The sequence below is a fragment of the Aphis gossypii genome, chromosome 1 (genome assembly GCF_020184175.1).
Source record: "Aphis gossypii isolate Hap1 chromosome 1, ASM2018417v2, whole genome shotgun sequence".
Classification (NCBI taxonomy): Eukaryota; Metazoa; Arthropoda; class Insecta; order Hemiptera; family Aphididae; genus Aphis; species Aphis gossypii.
The window spans coordinates 17,998,962-18,021,321 of NC_065530.1; the positions used below are offsets into that span (position 1 = coordinate 17,998,962).

At 28.9% G+C, this 22,360-nt stretch overlaps 1 protein-coding gene across 3 annotated transcripts; it reads left to right on the forward strand.

The window, feature by feature from the left end:
* The first annotated feature begins 1,016 nt into the window (after positions 1 to 1,016).
* On the forward strand, positions 1,017 to 21,964 carry LOC114123053 (uncharacterized). Of its 3 annotated transcripts, none has more exons than XM_050203729.1 (4): positions 1,017 to 1,160; positions 16,672 to 17,018; positions 18,020 to 18,237; positions 19,638 to 21,964. In XM_050203729.1, exons 2-4 carry the CDS (start codon positions 16,675 to 16,677, stop codon positions 20,654 to 20,656), a joined length of 1,581 nt encoding a protein of 526 aa, XP_050059686.1. In that variant the 5' UTR covers positions 1,017 to 1,160; positions 16,672 to 16,674; the 3' UTR covers positions 20,657 to 21,964. The 3 variants fall into 3 exon arrangements, with proteins under 3 accessions (XP_050059686.1, XP_050059681.1, XP_050059691.1); XM_050203724.1 differs by lacking the exon at positions 1,017 to 1,160 and adding an exon at positions 6,610 to 6,798; XM_050203734.1 differs by lacking the exon at positions 1,017 to 1,160 and adding an exon at positions 14,386 to 14,604.
* Positions 21,965 to 22,360: the final 396 nt, after the last annotated feature.

The following is a 22,360-nucleotide window of genomic DNA, read 5'->3' on the forward strand; positions in this document are numbered from 1 at the left end:
CAATTTATACAAGTTTTTATTACTAATAACAATTAAGTTTGAAAGAATGATTATTCAGGGGTGATTTGAAGATCACTGGAAAAACTATTGGAAGCTTGAGATTGTAATTTATTTTAATATCTAAATAATATCTTAATAACCCACTTAGATAACAATTATGTTATTAATGAAAATTATTTGAAAAAAATGATGAGAGTCCAGGCATCCAGTACTCACAGGTGTCACTTTATTTTGTATCTATTTATAAATTTAATTTTCTAATAGAAATGGAGATTTCAATTTATGTCATTTATTAATTACTAAGTCCCATAAATCTAGTAAACCTAATATAAGCTTGAAAAAATAAAAATTAATAAATACCGATTAATACAGAGCAATAAAATAAAATAAAATAATTGTTATGTCAATTGTCGTATAGTGTAAATATAAGAAATAATTTTTATAATTTAATTTTTAAATTTGAAATCTCTAGAACTACATGTTCTTTATCAATGTTTGCAATGTTTGCTTTTTGTATGACAACAATAATACAATTACACTATCTGACTATCGACATGATGATCGTGTTTTTATGTGTGACAAGATGGTCAATGTTACTCAACGTTATGCAAAAAGCGTCTAAATGAAAAAAATTAATAATAAAAAATATGGAATTATACAAATCAAAATTTTTAAAAATATTGACCATTTTGCATGACGACGAAGATATAATTTTGATTGGATCACGTCGTCATAACTCATATTATCCGTAAATCACATAAATTATACATATACTGTCATAAATAATAATACTGACTAATGCATTTATTTTCGTAATTAAAACGTATTATAAATGTATTATAACGATACAATATATAAATTATAATGCGGCATTTATTATGAAAATACGATATCGCGTGCGTACTGTAATATAATATTATGCATTTTGATGATAATCAAGCATTATATGCAGACTCCTCCTGCTGCACGGACCGCGTGTTACATCATAGGAAGAGGATCACGACCATTAGAAAGTGAAATCAACGTAGGTACGCGCAGTGACTGAATACACCGTGACGAGTCTACAGTCAATATAGCATATTATACGCTAGTACCACCTGGTATAACTACCTACATATACGCGCGTTTAAATACTACACCAAACACACGCAGCCACGCAGGTAACTAAATTGACTATATAATATTATACATTATAATAATATACATTTTAATAATATACGTGTAAGTGCCTGAGCTTATTAAATTATGGACGCTAATGAGCGGTCAATCGCAATTTTTATTTTTAGATTTTGTTAAACATTTAATTAATTCGTTATGAATTTATGACTACTTTATTATTTACGAGTACCTACCCAAAACAGGGTTAGGCTAATAAGCCAAGTAATATCGAACATTATACCTGTATCACTATAATACTATATATGAGTATTTCACTTATTGATACTTGGGGATTACATTTTGATCGATTTATCATACTCTTCGTTGTTACTGTGTATATTCAATATTGTATACGGTTTATGGATTGAAACAAATTCAGACGAAAATTCAAAAATTTAACACCCTACAAATATTTTATTCCCAATAATTAATAATGGAAAGAAGAATTCTGGCATGCATATTACATACATTTATGCATTGTAATATACTGCGTTATTCTTTTATCGAACAACATTTATTTTTTATTTTTTATTCTGAAGCATTATATTTATTGGAGTATTTCGATACATAAAAATAGAAATGATGACTAGTAGTTTATCAGTTTATGAGTTAGAACTGTTAGAAATATCAAGTATTTAAAGTTTAGGTGAGCGGAGTAGTTAACCAACATTTTACAGGCCTGATGCTAGGGATACCCATATAACACCACTCCGCTCACCTATCCTTTAAATACTTATAACTCAAAAAGTACTCGTCTAAATATCGACTTTATACATCGATAATTGATATACTTCGAAAAATATTTTGCTTCAAAAAATGAAATTGTATTTTTGTATGTTGTCATTCAAAAAAGTAAATAACTTCAAAAATTATAACGATAATAAATAATATTTTTTAAGAACCTTAATAGATTTTTAAATAGTAAGTGTTTTTTAATAAATGAATCACCCTGTATAGTTATTTTTACTAGATATTTAGTTTTTACTATTTATTATTCACTTTAACAATAAACCTGGGTTTTTTTATATTAATGTTAAAGCAATGTTAAATGAATTGTAAAAGTAATATTTATTCAGTACAACTATTATAATAATAGTATATGCATATAAGTCAAAAGTTATAACTTAAATTTATTTTACTTAAATATATAATATTTATGAGCTATCCGTAAAACATATATTGTGAACTGTAGTTACTATACTACTACTAGGTGCTCTAAACATACAAGTATAAAATACCTATATAGCATAATATAGTATATTATACTAATATGTACTATATAACTATGATGGTTATTAACATCATCTAGTATCTATATTATAATGATACTTTAGTACAGGCGTACCGCGTACAGCCTTAAATTATTTTATCCATGATGAAACGATGGAACCCTTTTTTATGTTCACTTTTATGGTGAAACCTCTACGTTTTTTTTAAAAAATGTTTAGCTATTTTTATTTAGTTTTCAACAATATGTTTTAACATCTCGATAATATTAGAACCCCTTGTTTTAATAGTTTTAATGTGTAAAACATTTTTTTCCCGCTAGCCGCTATACTACTAATCTTTATTTAGATTTTTTAAAAAAATTTTCTTGAAAATTTTGAAAAAAGAACTTAAGTTTTGAAGGACCTGGCGGTTCCGTGGAATACAGTTTAAGAAACGCTGCAGTATAGTAAGCACCTACTAGCTACAAATATGGTCATTTTGAGGTATTTATGCCCTCCTCTCTGGAATCCCTTGATCGTTTTTTAAAAAAAAGTAGGTAATTGTTAACATTTTAAGAAAATCTGTTCATAGATGGAGATTTTTATGATACACATAATATGCGTATCTTTATTAGTCATTATCTACCCATTACTCATTAGCGTTCGAAATAAGACATATGACAACGAAAGTCAAATCATCAAATACAATTTAATAATAATAATTAAAAAATCAATGTTTATGTACGAGATGTGAATTCTGAGAAAATAAATGTATAAGATATAAATATAGGGTATTTTAAATATGCATATTATATATTATATTATGCACAATTATTTTAAGTATAATAATATTTATTATAGGTAATAGTTATTGCTTAACTATAGCTGATCAATCTCGATCGGATAAGAATAGATTACGTAAATGATGACGAGCCTAACCTGGCCTTATTGAAGGCATATCTGGAATATCGAAATTAATGATGATGAAGTCATTGATGAGTTAAGTTTAAAAAATAGAAAGTTTGATTCTGTGTTATATAGATAATAGATATGTTAATAACTGACTATGTGTCTGTGTAGGTATAAATAATTATTTATAATATTTGAATGAAATTATACACGTTTATAGGAATATAGCATTGAATCTAAACTGAAACTATATTTACTTAAATACTAAATACATTTATACTTAACAATCATACTCATGAGTTTTTAGCAAGATTATAGGCAAGATTTACCTATATTTAATTACCGAAACTACGTTTAATTGATGCTGCGTGGGTGTATTAATATATTTTAGTCCATATATATTATATATAGATAGGTAGATAATAGGTATTACATTATTATGTATTAAATAGTATCTACTAGTTACCACCCACGAAATTCGCTATAACGCCCATGTATATAATCTGAATAATGACTAATGATTATAATATAAATGCCACCGTCACATAAAAGAGCCGTATTTAAATGGGCGTTCCTATTCAATCTAATAGAGATCCAGTAGTTATGTGCATTTCGCTGCAACGGTATAACTAAATGTTTCCTATTTTTTTAACTCTATTAGATTTTCAATGATCCCCACTTTATAAATTAAAAAATTGATTTTGAAACTTTATTTGTATTTTTTTTTGGCCATACTGGGTAAAATGTAAATCGGTTAAATTTTAAATATACAAATAATATGTTATATGCACTTTGAAGGTATAATTGTTTTGGTAGCTCATAGACCTAAACAAATAGGTTAATTAATAGTAGGTCTATGGGTAGCACCCACGAATTCGTGTACGAATACACGATGGTCGTATCAAATTCAAAACTCCAACGCCGCCAGGATTTTTATTATTATTACGTATTTAATGTTTCAAGTTTTCAACTGGTGACTTTGACTTTTCGTTGGCGAGTTGATCATCAATGTTACGAACCACTATGATTATGATTTAGTGTTTTACGTACACAAAATATAGGTACACGAACGACAATATTATTATTATGCGATCGTGTAATATACGTAACAATATAAACCAACACGATATTATGCACAAAACTATTATACGTCACGACTGGACGTCGTCGTATGTATACGCCTCCCGCGTGTTTGTGTACGTATATCGTGTCGGGACGTTAACCCTCGGGCGTCGCTTAAGTACGTCGTCGCAAACGCGTTCGCGGTGATGTATATATACGATATGGGTGAACGATCGTATATGCGTAATGCGTGTATGGTGTATGTATATTATTATGTATATGTGTATACACTGTATAATGATAATAGCTATATTATGTGTACATTATAAATAATAATAACACTGTAATATAATATATATACTCATTGCAGTTGTATAGAGTTCAAACACTTTCCCCGCGTAAGTAGGTAGTCTCACCTTTAGTTGAAGACCAGTTGAAGTCCAGTTAGAATTTTAAAGGACGGTTTAAATTAAAATTTTTTTTTTTTAAGTTGTTATTTAAATAGACAAATAAGGATACATGTTATATTAATAATTAATAAAATAATATCCCCCCTACACTTTTGATACTTTAAATATTTTATGTCTCTATTTATTGCAATTACACAGATACAATATGTACGTATAAAAATTACTGTTAATAATAATCAAACAAAATATTTTAATAACAGCAAAAAAACACGTTGATGTTTTTAGATACTATCTGATATTTATTTTATGTTATGAACGTATATTATATATTATAGCAATGTATTATATTATTTAATTATTATACTATATAGGAATTAGGCAATTATCAAAATGTACACGCAGCTACTATTATCATGATTAAATTATAATTGCATGTATGGAATTTTTATGTATATATTATGTATACTTGTAATTTTTATAAAGCACTTTTTACAAAAATTGTCCTGAATAACATAACTTTTTTTTGCCATTGATAATTTATTTATTATTTGTAATGTGTAATGTGTAATGTGTTTATTTTTTTTTGATAATATGATTTAAAATTTAATCTAGTAGTTTCTGAGTTATCCTACTTTATGTATTAAGCTATAAATATTACTGGTTATTGATTGTTATATTATACATCATCGGATTTTCTTAACAATTCGTAGACTATAAGTAAGTTGTTTTCTTTTGAAAAAATAAGTTAGCGTCACAACTGTAGATTATTTGTTGTCAATGTTTTAAAAAATCTTAGTATTTGAAAACGATTGGGCTCAGTACCTATATGTCTGTTATCTGTAATTCTGTAAACTATTTAGTATTTACTCTATATTATAATAGGTACCTATAATATGTCAAGTAGTCACCCGCCTATATACCTATAGTCACCACCTAAAAAACTTCTGGGGTATTTACCCTACTAGCCATATGTGTTTAGCGCCACCGATAGGACTCGTAAGTACCTACAACTAAATAATTCAAAAGTCAGAATTTTAATACAATCGTGCATCATATAATTTTATTTTAAAACGGGATGACTGTGATTCAACTGTGCCGATTGTACAGTGTACCTACACATAACTGAGTATACATAGTGCTTTACTTTAATCTGACACATTCAAGTGTAAATTGAGTGTACAATTTTAAAATCTTCCTGATACACCAAAATTGTATATAAGTGTATTGTATATAGTATACTATATATGTATACCTATTATACTATACATAATATACCTATTTTTAGAGTATTATTTATGTATTCTCGACTACCGGCCGTGAACCGCTACGCTATAATAAATAGTAATATAATATTCGATTGTCCCACTAGCCGTGTTTGAAATTTGAATAGGAAGTAGGAAAAACCAGAAACTCATAATTCATCAATAATAACACGGTGCATATTATGTCGACACAGCACGATAAAATATTATACCATGTAGGTAACTTTACAGGCGGTAGTTCTTATGGAGAATACAATAATCGCGACATTGGCGGCGCAAGGTACATTACAGCCAGTATATATACCTATATATATACCTGTATAGACTGTAGGGTAAGAGTATCGGCTTGTACACAATAACGTGATGGCGTGTGCGTGTATATATATATATATACGAAAAATAATATACGTTATAATATCGTTGTAAAAAAGCTTTTGATTTCGGGTCAAGATCACGCGCTCGGGAATTACATATTATACATACATTGTACACTCGATTGTAACACAGCCGCCGCGCCGAGGGGAACCCCCAAAGCCTTGACCATTGCGTAACCGGATCTTGGTCGGCGCATTATGACGGTATCGACGCTCGGCGGCGTTTATACATAACTCGAGACGCAACAGCGCGTTTGACATAATACTTCATAACGAGTACGGCTACGCAGACGACGCTCTCGCGTATTATTATTATTATTATTTTTTTTTTTTTAAATTTTCATCCGGTGTGTTCATGGCCCGCGATCGGCACACCGTCCGCGGATAACTTCTACACGACGACTAATAAAAATACGTGAGTACTCTCATATTATAATTTATTTTTAAATTATTGTTATTATAAACCTACTTGAAACAATAAATACTATTATAGAGTATTTTTATAGATACCACCCACATGGCCGCATATTGCACATTTTATAATTTAAAAAATATATACGTCTATATTATTATATTACCCATGTACCCATATATATATAGTGATATAACGAGCTTAATGTTCGCTCTTTTTTCTCTCTTAAAAATCGTATTTATTCATGTGATTTTTTAAATATTCTTAAGACCATTTTCAAGTTCTTAAGATTTTTTTTGTATTACCTAATGAGTTTCACGTGGAGTTACAAACTTCTGTTTTTCAAATGACAATTTCCCTTTTCTTCAATAAATTGCTTAGTGATAGTGAATAATTTCCTGAAAATATTGATATTTGACATACCAAAATAACAACATAAACGAGTAGTTTTTGAATTGCTTAAATGTATGTATTATCGATTAAGAATAATAGGTTCACGATAATGGACTATGGTAATTTGTTAATTTAATTAATTTATAGTAATCTATCAATATTTATAATTTATAAAAGTGGTCCAAGTATTTATTAGATCCTATATAAAATGTATTTTATATTTTTTTTATAACTTTTTTAAGAACTATTATCCTTGAATCTTAGTATAAACATTTTAATAACTAAAAACTACTGGATTAAATTTTGAGCAAGGTGTTTTGGCACATAAAAATCTTTAAAAAAATTATCTATTTATAATAAAAAAGTTGAAAACTCAAAGTTTATATCGCCAAAAATACTCCTTAGTAGTAGAAAACATCTTAAGAATTTTAAAATATGGTTTTTAAATATGTTTATTAAAAATTCAAACAATCAGAATTTGAATAAATTCATTATTAAATGAAAAGAAAATTGACAAATTGGTACCAGTCTACTACCTATACTTTGGGTGTACAGTGGGTCACTATTATGGATTTGTTAAATTTTAATTTAATAATATTAGAATATTGTATACGAAAAACGATTCCGAATGGAGACTGTCAATCTATAGACTATTTATTTTTTATAAGTATATTTTTTGATATACATAGCTGTTAAGTCATTTATTCTATATTTAATATTATTGTAGGTTGATATAATTTTTTTCACAAACATTCCATTTATTATATTATTAGTATAATAATATATTTTTATACCATATTGGCATATTATATTATCAACTTATATAACTCAAAATGAAATAACATCTTTCTGAAAATACCGTATAACAGTAAAAATAGATTCATGGTATAAATAGTTAATAATATCTTAAAAATATCATCGCGTATAGTAAAATTCATAATAGTATAATATATGTAAAAGTTTTAAGTTCATACGATCAAAATAATGAACATTATCCGTTATTTATCATTTAATTAAGTGATTTCGTTCAAATTGAGACTTTAAATGTCTATAAAAATTAATTGTCTTTTATATTTTTCATTAGAATTTTTGGTTTTAATACTAACCACTTGTGACGAATCTTGAATTAAATTTTCAAAACTTAGATTTAAAAAAAAGCTTTTGAATTTTTAACCTAACCACCCTAGATTAGACCCTATAGATCTACCGTCTACTCATCCTCGTAATTTACTCGTACCGGTGTATAAAGTAATTCTTTATAATTTAAATTATAATAAAATACTTTGTTATTAAATATAATATGTGTAATATTACTTATTATATTATTATTATACTTTATTGTGGTAATGTGGTAAAAAATAAACCATTGTATAGGCTGTAGAAAGGTTGAATTTCGAATATTATTTTTATTAACGACGCACGTCTCGACATCTGTAACATAGGACGTATAACGTTAATTATTATTTTGAAATAAAAATTGTATTTAAAATTAGTTTAACATCCCCCCCTAATCCCTCACCAAAAATAAAAATAAAAAAAAATAAAATCCTATTTAAGTGCCTGGGTTCATTTAAGGTAATACATATTGTAGTCTACTTGTGACTAATATTATATAGTAAAATAAACATTTTGTAATTTATAAAACGAACAATTCCAACACGTAAGTCATAAATCGATATGACACAAATACTTTTCTTCTGGTTTCGTATACATGGTTTGTTGTATAAGCACTATAAACATTTAAAATATATATAGTCATTAGGTACCTGTAAAAAGTTGCTCACTGTAAATCTCGCTGTAAATATGTATTGCCTGCACATTTTGACACGTTTCAGCCTTGTCCTCCTAAGTCTAATTATTTTACGAAACATGTATTTATACGGGAGTTTTTGTTTACTCGTATTAAATCTCGGAATTGTAAAAATTACCAACTATTTGTAAGGCTATACTCATTAAACAAAAACGCTTTACCATGATACGATCTTAGAATTAAATATTACTCATAATGCATAGTCGCTTTTTTGAACTGTTTGTTTGTATTATATGTGCATTGTTAGTATATTTAATATTTATCAAATATTATATTTATTATACCTTTTGTTGTGTAGGTGCCATAATTTATTTTAATAATTATAATTTTTGTATAAAATAAATTATAATAATATCGCGATCGTGTATCACAATACACAATTTACAGTACCTATGTAAACTGTATTGGAGCGTGGAGAGTGGAGACTATAGGAGACTCGTATATATATTTGTACTACCTATATTGCTATCTGTATCATACCATTATTACCTACAATCTACATAATAAAATCTCGATTTTCATAAACGTTTTCATTATTATTTATATAAGTCATAGTGTCGTTTTCGTCACTGCAAGGACGCGTGCCAATTGGTGTGTGAGTATTTTATGTATTATACGCATTTAGATTCTTATTATATAATTGTAACAAATCTAATTCACGCGCCTCGCACCCGCCAACGCTACCGATTCATATAGGTATAATAACAGTGATACTAAGGGGAAGGTATGTATACATAATATATATATGTACACGGTGTACATTGTATTTACATGATAAATATTGCGCAAAACAAAAAAAAATAGTCTTATTAGAGAACGATTGTTTAAATCGAGACGAATGTGTATGGTGTATATCTAATACATATATAATATGCATTTTTCGCAATATTTGAACGAGTAATTTAAAAAAAAAATTCACATACAAACATATATTAGATTTATATCTACCTACTATATATGTTGCGTTTTTGATAATAGTTATTGAAATTAAAATATTTGTTATAAATTGAAACGATTAAATCGATAACATTACAGTAGGTATATTCTATTATATTTAGATTTTAGACAATGCGTAATTTATTATTGTGTAACCTTTTTCATAGAAAAATGGCAGAAGTGTTGTGTAGAAAAAAATGGAAATGTTCAGTTGACATTACTTTAAGTAACTCTTAAATAAATAAATAATATAATAATAATACATTTTGATAGATTTTCATTATTAATTTTTTCTATAGGTTTGTGTAATTGCTATTGCAAATTCATCAAGTTGTACGTACTCGTATTTGTACAATTTTATTGTCTAATTTTGAATAAAACACTTTAATTTAAAAATTATTTTGCGCATTTTATTTATATTATTATTTATTCTTGTTTATAATTGTATATTATTATATAATATTGTTTCATACATTTTCGGTGGCAATAATATGTATTATTTAATAGGTACTACTATATACTATAAACGTGAAACGAGTGACTAAACATTTAATTTGATGTGTAAACCTGTAAGATTTGAGGTTAATTTATATTAATACATTGGTTTTAAATCGATTCGAGTTAATATATTTTTACATAATAGGTATTGCAAATAATGTACTAGGTGGTTGAAATGTAAAAGACGTTTAAGTAGGCATTACATAGATTTGCGTTTAAAATTATATAAGAAAAACATTTTTAGAAATTCCTTATTAAAATGTTACAGATTATGTCTTAATTTTATGCAACCAATTAAAGATTTTAAGTTATTAAAGCGTGCATAATATAAAAACTTTGACCAGGATTCGTAGTTATATGTAGTTTTAACCCCGATAATAATTTTGACTGATAAAATAAATTATTGTTAACATTACTCGATTAAATCTACTTGTAAAATATAATTTATTATAATCGTGTATACCTCAACTACGTAGTCGAAAGTTGCTAGCATTTGAAAAAAAAATGTACAGTAGGTATTCCTCCACGTCGTCCATCATCAGCGGTGATGATAAAATGAAAAAAAAATGTAACGTTACTTAAAAATTAATATACCTAGTTATGTATAAAATAATCAATATCTACTTAAAATAATAAATGCCTGCAAAGTCATACTATTTAAAAATAAATAATTATGAAACTAAAAAATAAATTGTACACAGGAAACATAATGATTTTCATAAAATATAAAAATTTTAAAAGAAACTTTGCTTTACTGTATACTCATTCCAGGTAGAATGTATTAAATATACCTCATAAATTACGTGGGTCACTATACAGTCTACGGTAATGGTCGTGTACAATTTTAAGCCAACACATCGTTATATTATACAAAAATAATTTTGAACGAAGGAGATGGTTATAACTTTTACGTTGTATTTTATTGGTAATGTTGTAAGTAATTACAGTATATTAGTATTACCTAATAACTTATTAGTATTATTGGTAAATTGAATTAATTTTTAACAAAAGTATTATATTAAGTGTATAACTTTAAATAACACTTATTTATATAAAGCAATCAAAGCTGGTGATCTAACCTTTTTTGTAAAAATTATACTTCGCTTTTAGTGTTTTACCTATGATACCCCAAAGACATCCCTTCACATTTCTAGGTACATTTTCTGATTACACTCTACTAATACTGTTAAATCGTTGCACTAAAACGGCTAGATTAATGATTCAAAAATATTTATTCTTGATTAGCATGGGTTAACCGTTGGAAAATAAAAAAAAATTAAATAATAATTTATAAAAAAAGTCGTGAATTTTTACTCGTGTACCTAACAACTAAATTCTAGTGTACTACCAGCTAATTAAGCCAAATAAATGTTGTTAATTTTTTACAAGTGATTCACATTACACATATAAAAACAAAACAAAAATCAGTCAATACAAAACTCTATCTAATAAGTTCATCTTTTAAGATCTAAGTATTTACTTTTAACTCTCAGTATAATTTTAACTTCAATGTAGGTTTATTCACCATTCCGGTCAGAATCTAAAATCTGTATGTGTATAGGTTAGGTTAGGCATACATCAAATTTTACTGTTTAAAATATCATGGCCAAGTTTATAAATTGTAAATGACCTTTTACAATCTCACATTCATTATGAAAAAAAAAACATTATAGATATATTCTTCATTTTTAAAATTGCATTTAATACATTTTTTAAGACAATGTTGACTGTCTAACGAATTTTCGGATCATCAAGTTATAAACATATTGTAATTATATTTAATTATTTTAATCACGCATGTTTTCGATATGAATTTTGTTTGAATTTTCAATTATTCTTAAATATTTTTAAGATTGTATATTTTTTTCGCTGTAATTTACCAATTATATTTACAAATTACAGATATTTGTTTAAAAAAGTCAACTGGTTTGTGTGTTTTCGAAAGTAAAACCTGATTACTTGTCCTCATGTGAATCATTATAAATTTATACATACATAAAATATTGCGCACATCGCATTTGTTACTGTAAAGCGGTAAACAAAACAAAATTGTAGGTAGTTGATTTTAAAATAAAAATACATCTATAATACTGTTGTACATTATATAATAATCAATAAGTAGGTAATTATACATTTCATATATTTTGTGAATACTTAATATAACATATTAAGTAGTAAGTACTATTAAACATCTAGATGATACATGCTACATAGCATGTACGAATTTTCGTTAAAATATGTAAATTAGAATTATAATGAAATATGTTATATAGGTAAACACATTTTCTTCTATAAGAATAGTTGTCGCAGAAAAAGAAAGCACTGACAATAACATAATTGACAATGAATCAATACTTGTTATATCACTTATATCATATTTTATTAATATCATGTTCGTTTACAATGCACTATATAGCTGCGAGTTCAAACGGTTTATGAAATGCCGCGATAGCTTGAAATCCAATACACTAATATAATATATATTATTCCCTATGACCCTACCAATATACTGTAATACCATATTTTGATTCATGGACGGCACCTGTATTATGTATACTATATCGTATAGTAATTCGTATTGTTTAATCGTCTACACTAAACAGTACGAATTCGAATGGAATATCAATTGAAAACACTGAACGTACCTACACATTATTCTGTTATCCAATTGACGTGTAAAAATAAACGACGTGATTCTTACATAGAATATTTTAATATGATGGTATAGACGACATCGTATAGCTGGTAATATGACTAATAACTATTCCAAAATTTTTTTTACATTTAAGCATTTTTAACAACTTATACATTACGACAACAAAATTGTATGTTTAAGCATACATTATAATAAATAATATACACCTACCTGTATATTGTTTATACTTTGATTTTACGTGTTGGCATGCATGCATATATATATATATATAAATACGGAGTAAAAATATGTGAAACACGTATACTTAATAGTTACAGCTCATGTGTAAGGTGACTTTAATCATTAAGAGCCGTCGACGCTTTAGTGTCTCATATGGCGGAATGTTATTCTATGAATGTTTTTTTGGATCTATCATATTGCTATACTATTGTAAGTGATTAAAACACGATTTGACTTGATGAGAAATACATAATATTATTAATCCGAACGTGAAAGTATTTAATTTTGTTTTGTTGTGTAGGTGTGCAGTGTTGCTGCTTGTATAACATGATGTACATTATATTAGATGCACCTATAGCTAATAACTTATGACGAAATAAAATATTTAAATAAAAATACATAATATCACGTCATTTTTCGTAATATATTTGGTAGGAATTCATAGAAAAACATTGAAGTATATACCTAGTTGTCATGAGCTAAGTTTAGTTTTATTACCTATATAATATTATACTTATGTGTATATTAGGTACCTGCATGTAGTAGTTTAGATTAGTTTTCACGACGTGCGTAGGAGAAATTAGAATAAAATTACTTTTCATTTTATTTTCTATTGTTCAAACACTGACACCTAAATAATACTTTACTGTATTCAATGTCTTTTGTCTTTATATTCACTGGATTTGGATGTATCCTATCATTATTTATAAAATTTGGACGAAACAAGGTTATGAATTACGATATTGTTTTGTCTTCCTCATTGTGTCTATAGATACTCTAAACAAGACGATCATATTTTATTTATGTAGGTGCATACACGCCTCTTGTGTATACCTATATCGGTAATTAAAATTGTATACAAAATAACTGTTCTTGCGTGTCGACGAAGAAAAATGACCATATCGCTTTATAGTGTTGTGGTCTAACCGTCTAAACTAGAGAAAATGGATAAAAAATTATAATACAATGTCGACATCATGAATGGAATAAGAGTGTGGCTGGTGGTTCACGTGTATATACACGTAAAATGCGGGAGGGATATATAACTCGATACAGAATTGACAGACTAACCATAACAGTCATCGTTGTCATTGCCTATCGAACGGAACGAAAGTGAAAACCTAGTTTCCATTTCAATATATTTATGTATAATATATTATATGTATTTAACTTTTTTACGCGAGTGTGTCAAAATATTTAAATATTAAATAATATATACCAATTTTATTTTTATTTTTTTATTTAGCGATAAGTAATTTTCAGCATAATATATACGCTACACCGTATACTACTGCAGGTATAAAAATATTTTAATATTTCCGTTAATGCATGTAAAAATGTATATAGTATTGGCTACCTATTGGCTAAATGATAATATACTTATAAATGTTTTGGAACTTGGATTGTGTTTTAACTATTTGAAGGTTCCGATAAGATTGCTCAGGGTCGTTGATAATATATACGTGTATATAATTATGTATATACAATATACATACATAAGTAGTAAATATTTCATGACCATGAAACGTAACTTTAGAATATTTTACTATAGGCAAACTTTTGCTGAAATTATTGTTAAAGAATATTATTAACTATTGTTTGTATAAATACTTAAACATAATTAATTATCAATAAAAACTTTTTATTTATGAAGTACCTACATTTATTTTGTACACAAATTCTGAAATTAGTGATAAACCAATCTTATGATATAATTTGGCTTAAAAATATGTTATACATACATAATAATACGAGATAAATAATATAATAATAATAGTCTATAACGTACAGTAATGCTGAGAAAATAACTGTTAATGTATAATTAGATATTATTTTAATATTAATTCCACTTTTTATTAGTGTTGGTAACTATTCTAAAAATTATTTTTTTGTTTAATATCGGATTTCCTGTAGATGGTAGGTCATGCTCTGTATTATATTAATACCTATAATATAATGTATACTATATAGTGACTGACAACTGTACTATATATTATACATTAATACACTTATACACAATATACAAAGATAAATAATATTTATTACTACATTTACATCAATAGCATACAGGATTTACCAAATTATGCGTTACAAAATTTCATATGATTTTATGTAATTTTTATCAATTTTGCAACGTGACGTTTGGATTATTCTGTATTATAATATAAATAATATAATGTTTGTACTTATACTGTTACACTATATTTACAACAAGCTGTTTTTTTGGACATAAAGAATAAATTATTTATCTTGACGTTAATATAGAATCATATATTTTTCCTTAAAACAATAAGAAGGGTGGAGTCAAAATGTTAAAAAAGAATATGTGTACCTAACTGAGTATTTATATGTCTTACTACTTAGGTCTTAGTATATAATTAAGAGGGGTACTTGGAAATATTGTTCAAAAAAAGATAATGGGCACATTACTCTGAATTCAAGCACTGTTTAATGCTTACACTAAACATCATTATAATTGATAATGCATAAGTTATAATTGTTCGATACAATTTGATTTTTAAAATGTTTTAGAAATGTATCTTTAACTTCAATTTTATTTTGGATACCGTTTGAAAAGTTCTATTGGTTTTACAATAATATTTATTTCTTCTTCTTTAATTTTTCTGTGATACACATTTTTGGGTAGGTATACTATATACTAAGCTAAAAAAATGTTAACTTCTTTTTAGATTCAAAATGACCTCAACTTGGTATTTTAAAAATATAATTTTTATAAAAATACCGTAAAAACCTATTAAAAAGTGGATTACTTTTTTTGGTAATTTTCTTGAAAAATTAAGCTCGACTGTTAAAACTCTAATAAATAATGATCTGAACTTCAGAGACTTACAATTATAACTTTATTAACAGATGTCTTTAAAAATATTAACATTGTATAAATTTAATAAATATGTTCTTGTCATTATTGTTTATGAAACTTAAAAAATAGACAAAGAACTATGTAGTGAAACTTTTGATGAAAAGAAATTTTGGTTTGGATTATATTGAAATTGAAATGGATGGTTAGAATTTGTAATTAATTTTAATACGAACAACTACGTCACGATTTAAATTAGACGGTAATTAAAAAAAATGTAATCGTTTATAGCATTTCATAAAATCTTTTATTTATTTTGGTTAGTTTGATCGATTTCGATAAAACAACAAATGTCTATTAAAAAATAAGATATTATAACGATAAGACAAATAGGGGTATGAGGACAAGGCCTCGGCTGATCTGATCTACCAAATTCTTAAGCCTCCCCCCAAATATTTTACAGGATATTTTTCTATGATTATACATATATCGTACTTATATATACACGTAACATATTCTAAACTATACTATTAATATTATGTATAGGTGATGATATTACTACACTGCTTGGCATGCTTAGTCGCTGCCGCCATGGGCGCGGTGCTCCCGCCACCCTGGGCGGACCCATCTCAGAATCCGTGCGCCGCAGAACCATCGGGCGGATGGCAACTACTCTATTGGCCGGACGATAAGAAATGTTACCGGATATTCCAACGTGGTTACCCGTGTCCGGAGACGATGGAACTAGTGCCGCGTCCGGACCGCAAGGGTTCCGCGGAATGTGCGTGCCCGCCCGGCAGCGTCCGTAGCGCTCGCGACTCCCGTTGCCATCAGCTGTTCCGACTCGGCGGTCCCTGCGAAGACGGCCAATATTTTGCGCCCGATCTGGACAGGTAATCATCTATAATTATTCCGATCAGTGTTTCGACTGACAAAACTATAGTATAATATAAGTTAAATAAATAAGTTGAGTAAGTCTAGTTTTCAAGTCGATTTTTCGATAGTGTACTACTTCACATCATTGACATTATACATTACACAATACACATGTATGGTTGTATCGTAGTAATTTGATAATGCTACTTTTTAAAGAACTATAACATTTTTCGTCTAATAATATCTATATTACATCTAACAATCTCGATGACTTGATGTACCTATGTAAAATAGTCAAATATTAAATAACTAGTTTTTTTATTATTATTATAAAAGTTTAAAGTTTGAATAAACACGTGAAATAAACAGTGAAACTCAAATTTTGAGACTAATTTTTTCTGTTTTATTCTGATGGTCTGACCGGTCAATCTTTAAACACACTTAATTGTTATTATTTTTAATATTATACAATCTTCTATGAAAAAAAAAAAAAACACAAACATTAATATTTGATATATTATGTACATCGTCATTTCTAGAAAATTATTCAAATTCTCAAAATAAAAAATACCCAATTTAAATGAATGCGGAGTATTAATCAATATATATATTTAAATAAGAAATAACAAACTAATTATACTTATTTAATAAGATCCCTCGCTGCGTGGTTACTTCCGATGCCCGATTACTTCATATTAAGTTAGTTATTAATGTTATTATAAAAGTTATTGTTAGTTAATTTACTGAGTGATATACCTGATATGAAAACAATCAGCGTCTATAAACCTATTGTTGTCAAGTTAATATGATCGAGGTTAAACAGTATAGCGTATCTGTGTATAATATACAAAAAACTTATTTGAATATGATATAATATATTATTGTTCATAGCTGGTCATATGAAATAAAATATATTATGTACTATTTTCCTTAGCGTAGTCTTAGTATAGGTACTAATCCTAATATAATATTCTATTAGATTTTACTAGAATAGGGATTTATTATATGTATTCCGTAGAGATGACCGGGAAAGGTGGGGAACATGTGAGGATCCGTTACCGTGTGCGGAAAAAGACGAATTGTTTTGGCCCAAAGACAAGCGCTGCTATCGCAAGCACTCTAGAGGACCATGCACCGAAGGACAGCTATTGGTACCTAGCATCATGAACAGTTTAATCGGCGACTGCAGATGTGAAAACGTTCCAGATCTGGCGACTTACTTTTGGGCACCCACAGGTCAGTGACAATACAGTATAATACACTGTATACTTGCAGTAAAAAAATAAAAAACAAAAAAATATATATTTTTTTAGTAGTCAAACATTTTGGTTTTAAATTGTCTATTAATAAACTTTTAATCTTGATATAAATTTCCCTCTCCTAGACTAATGAGGCAGATTCAAAAATTTTTACTTTTTAGATATTCTTAAAAACAAAAACTCTGATAGACTAGTGACTACTACAATATTTAAAAATCAAAACCCATGGTAAGAACAGGAAAGACATAACAAAAAAGAAGCATTATATTACAATATCCGGGCATGTAGAGTGATTTATAATACACCTACCTGTAGTAGAGTTACGAGTTTTCTTACACAATTGAAACTAACTTATATTACCTACCGGCTACCTTTCAATGGTTAACAGAAGAAAAATATTTCCATGTTTATAAATTATAATACGGTAGAAGAGAATTATTTTATTATTATGGTTATTTTTATATTATTATATTACACTATTACAGTGTTTAAGATTATCTTAGCTCAAAACTCGTCATACATAGGTAGGTACAGTATTTTATTCGGTAATTTCCTGTTTTCTCTCATCATAAATGTTTATTATGGTTAAATGATTTTATTTAAATATTTAAAATACAAGATTAAACTGAAAATCTGCTGTTCGTGCATTAAAAAAAAATACATAGGTATATATATCGCAACCATTTAAATATTTACAAAAATGGAATAAAGTTCACGAAAAACATAAAGATTATATATTACCATGTCCAATAATTATCATATAAATCCTAGTGTATGCATAAATACTGCTTCTATATAATCAATATTAACTAAAATTTCTCAAAGTCAGATTTTAAGTAAATGTATGTATGTTAAAAATGTTGTTGGGCAATAAACTTCACGATTAACAAATGATTGTAGATTTTTATTTTTAAACCATAATATAACCTATGAGTGGATGTACAGTAAATGGTTAGCATCAACTAATAGAAAGAACCTACCCAGTGATGGACACTTGTTTTACTTGATAATATAATATAAATACATCATTTAGTTGTAAACGTTAAAATGTGTCCTATACATAAACTATTAAGATCAATAAAATGCATTTTTATAAATCTTTCGATAATAAAATATATAAATCGGACTATTTTGGTAGTTTTGAAAAATCATTCTCATCGAGCTGCAGTTTTCACTAGTAACCTATAGTTGGTTTAGGAGGAAATATTTAGAATTTTAAGTGATATAACGCATGCATTAACGTACAAACAAAATAGACATCATTTTCTACTCCAATATGATAATATCGTTTAATTTCACACGACTTAGACGGCATAATATACTAGAATATTATAATATTATTATTATAATGTCGTATTGGCGTTTTTGTATATATAGGCACGTGTCACGAACACTACACGATGGGGCCGTGTCAGGAACGCGGCGGCATATTCCTGCCGGGCGGCCAGTGCGGATGCGACCCGTCGCTGCCGCACTTCCACAACGGCACGGGCAAGTGCTACCAACTGGGCGGCATCGGGCCCTGTTCCCCGGGACACCAGTTCCTGGTGCCGGCCGGCGGTTCCAAGGCCGAGTGCACGTGCAAGGAGGGCCACATCAAGTGGTTCGGCGACGGCGCGTGCTACAGGCCGTACACGCGCGGCCCGTGCGCCGCGGGCAACATGTACAGCGTGAACACGACGGCCACCGGCATGGCGGTCGGGTGCGTGGACATACCGTGCACCGCGGGCAAGCTGTACTTCCCGGGCGGCAAGGGCTGTCACCGGGTGGGCACGCAGGGCCCGTGCCCCGCCGGCCAGATCGTCCTGTTCCAGGACACGGTCAAGACGTCCATCGAGGGCGTGTCGTACCTGGGCATGTGCGGTTGCGCCAACTCGGACGCGGCCGCCGGCACGTTTTACTCGTCGTCGGCGGCGCTGGCGTGCAAGCCGCCGGCCGCGGCCAGGAAACTGCCGCAGCAGCAGCACGACGGACGGGGCGCGGGCGCGAGCCCCCGACGGTCGGACGCGCTCCAGGACCCGTGCGGCCACCGCCGGGGCACCGTCGCCTGGACCGACCTGTCGTGCAAGCAGCTGTACCTGCAGGGGCCGTGCGAGCCCGGCGAGTGGGTGGTGCCGGACCGGGGCAAGGGCACCCGGAAGGGCAGGGGCTGGAAGATGGGCAAGTGCGAGTGCCGGCCCGGGTTCACCGCCGTCCCGGTGCCCGGCGACGCCAACAACGCCACCGCGTGCCAGCCGCCGACGGTCACGCTGGCCAAGTTCCTAAACATGAGCGACGAGTTCAACCACAACCACAACAACCACAACAACAGCGCCACTGCCGACGGTAACGACGACGACGGCGGCGGCGGCGGCGACGATGACAACGGTAACAACAACGGAGTCCGGACGCGATGATTATAATATAATAATATTAGATTTGGTATTTAATTATTATCACGCGTTCAAAATATGAACTAAATTAAATATTATGTCAAGACTGCAAAGTATATTACATTATATACTATATATATATAATATAACTGTATAACATAAAAGTATTACGTTGAAAGTGTGGTTTGAAGAGGTTAGATGCGATGTTTCTAAATCGAATTTTTTTGAAAAGTATAGTTGACCACTCGAAGTTTTTCATTAACTATACGTGTAAGCGCGTGTCGGTCGATCAGTCTTAGTCCGTTACATTATTATTGATATAAATAAATATTTTAATTTGCGAGATTGATTCCTCGAAAGATAATCTGCCCCCATCTCTGTATGCGTAGTTATAATGATCAAGGGATTTTAAAAATATTGTTTTTTTACACAATATACTTTGAAATTTCTGAATTCATTGCTAAATTAAAACAATAAATAAATATCGTATTGTTTTTATCATTATCATTTTTTCATTTTTCCAATTACAACATCATTTACGTTTTCGTTTACTTGTTTTAAATTATGACCGTTGTCAAATTTAAGAACGTTTATTTTTTTGTTTAGAGTCCACCATAAGTATAATAATACTTACTATTTTTAATCCTTAAATGTTCTTTTTAGTTTTTATTTAGGTAGTCATCCACTCAAAAAAATTAATAGTGACAGTGTGTCTACTATTTAAGTGAGATTGTCAATTTGTACAGTTAAGTGTATATTAATTTTAACACCATATAAATCTGTATTATTACATACAATAGGTTAATGTATAAAAAGCCATGAACATAAAAAAAGTCATTAATTCCAAAATTATTGTTTAATTTTTTTCTTAAATATATTGGCATGAACTTTGTATAATATGGCGTCTTAGTTCATAATAATATATATTATTATATTCCTATACTTTAAACTATAATAATTTAATTCGTAACATATTATATGTACTTAAAAGTTGAAGTCTCCATAAAACGTAATTAAATTAAGTGTTTATAATTTTTTTTAAACTAGGTACCTATTATATGAAATATAAAACTGTTTAATGTTATAATAAAAATAATAATAAAATGTTAATCTACAGATTATTTTTTAAGAATTCTAACTGCAGCGACCTAATGAAGTTTCTATTGCAGTGTTAGACACTTAGATAAGTTTTTAATATAAGAAAATTAATGTTACCAACAAAACTATATAGTGACTGTAGATATTAATTATCATTAGTTTTGATTAACTAGAATAAGTATATCATCATGTATATGCTTGTTTTTTTAATAAACTTTGTAATATGTATATAGATTGGTAAACATGCATTATATTATTATTAATGTTATTTTGCGCAATGCCTGTATAAATGTAAAATATATAATGGTATGTACAAGTATATCATATGAAAGTAGGTACCTATTTGGTACCTATTACCTATAGGTACATACCATTTGTTTTGACCTTGTAGCAGACAATTGACTATATTATGTAAATACAACGAACTACAATGTACAATTCAGCTAATAAATTCAGTTAGGATGCGAATGGCAAACAAAATAATGCACGCAAGCGCCTCTTACTTAAATTTAGTTGAATGACATTTACAAAATTACAAATAAGATAATTTAAAATTTATTTAGTATTTATTCGGACGAACGCTCAAGTCTTTATTAAGACTATTGTGCATTTGCTACTTAGGTACCAATA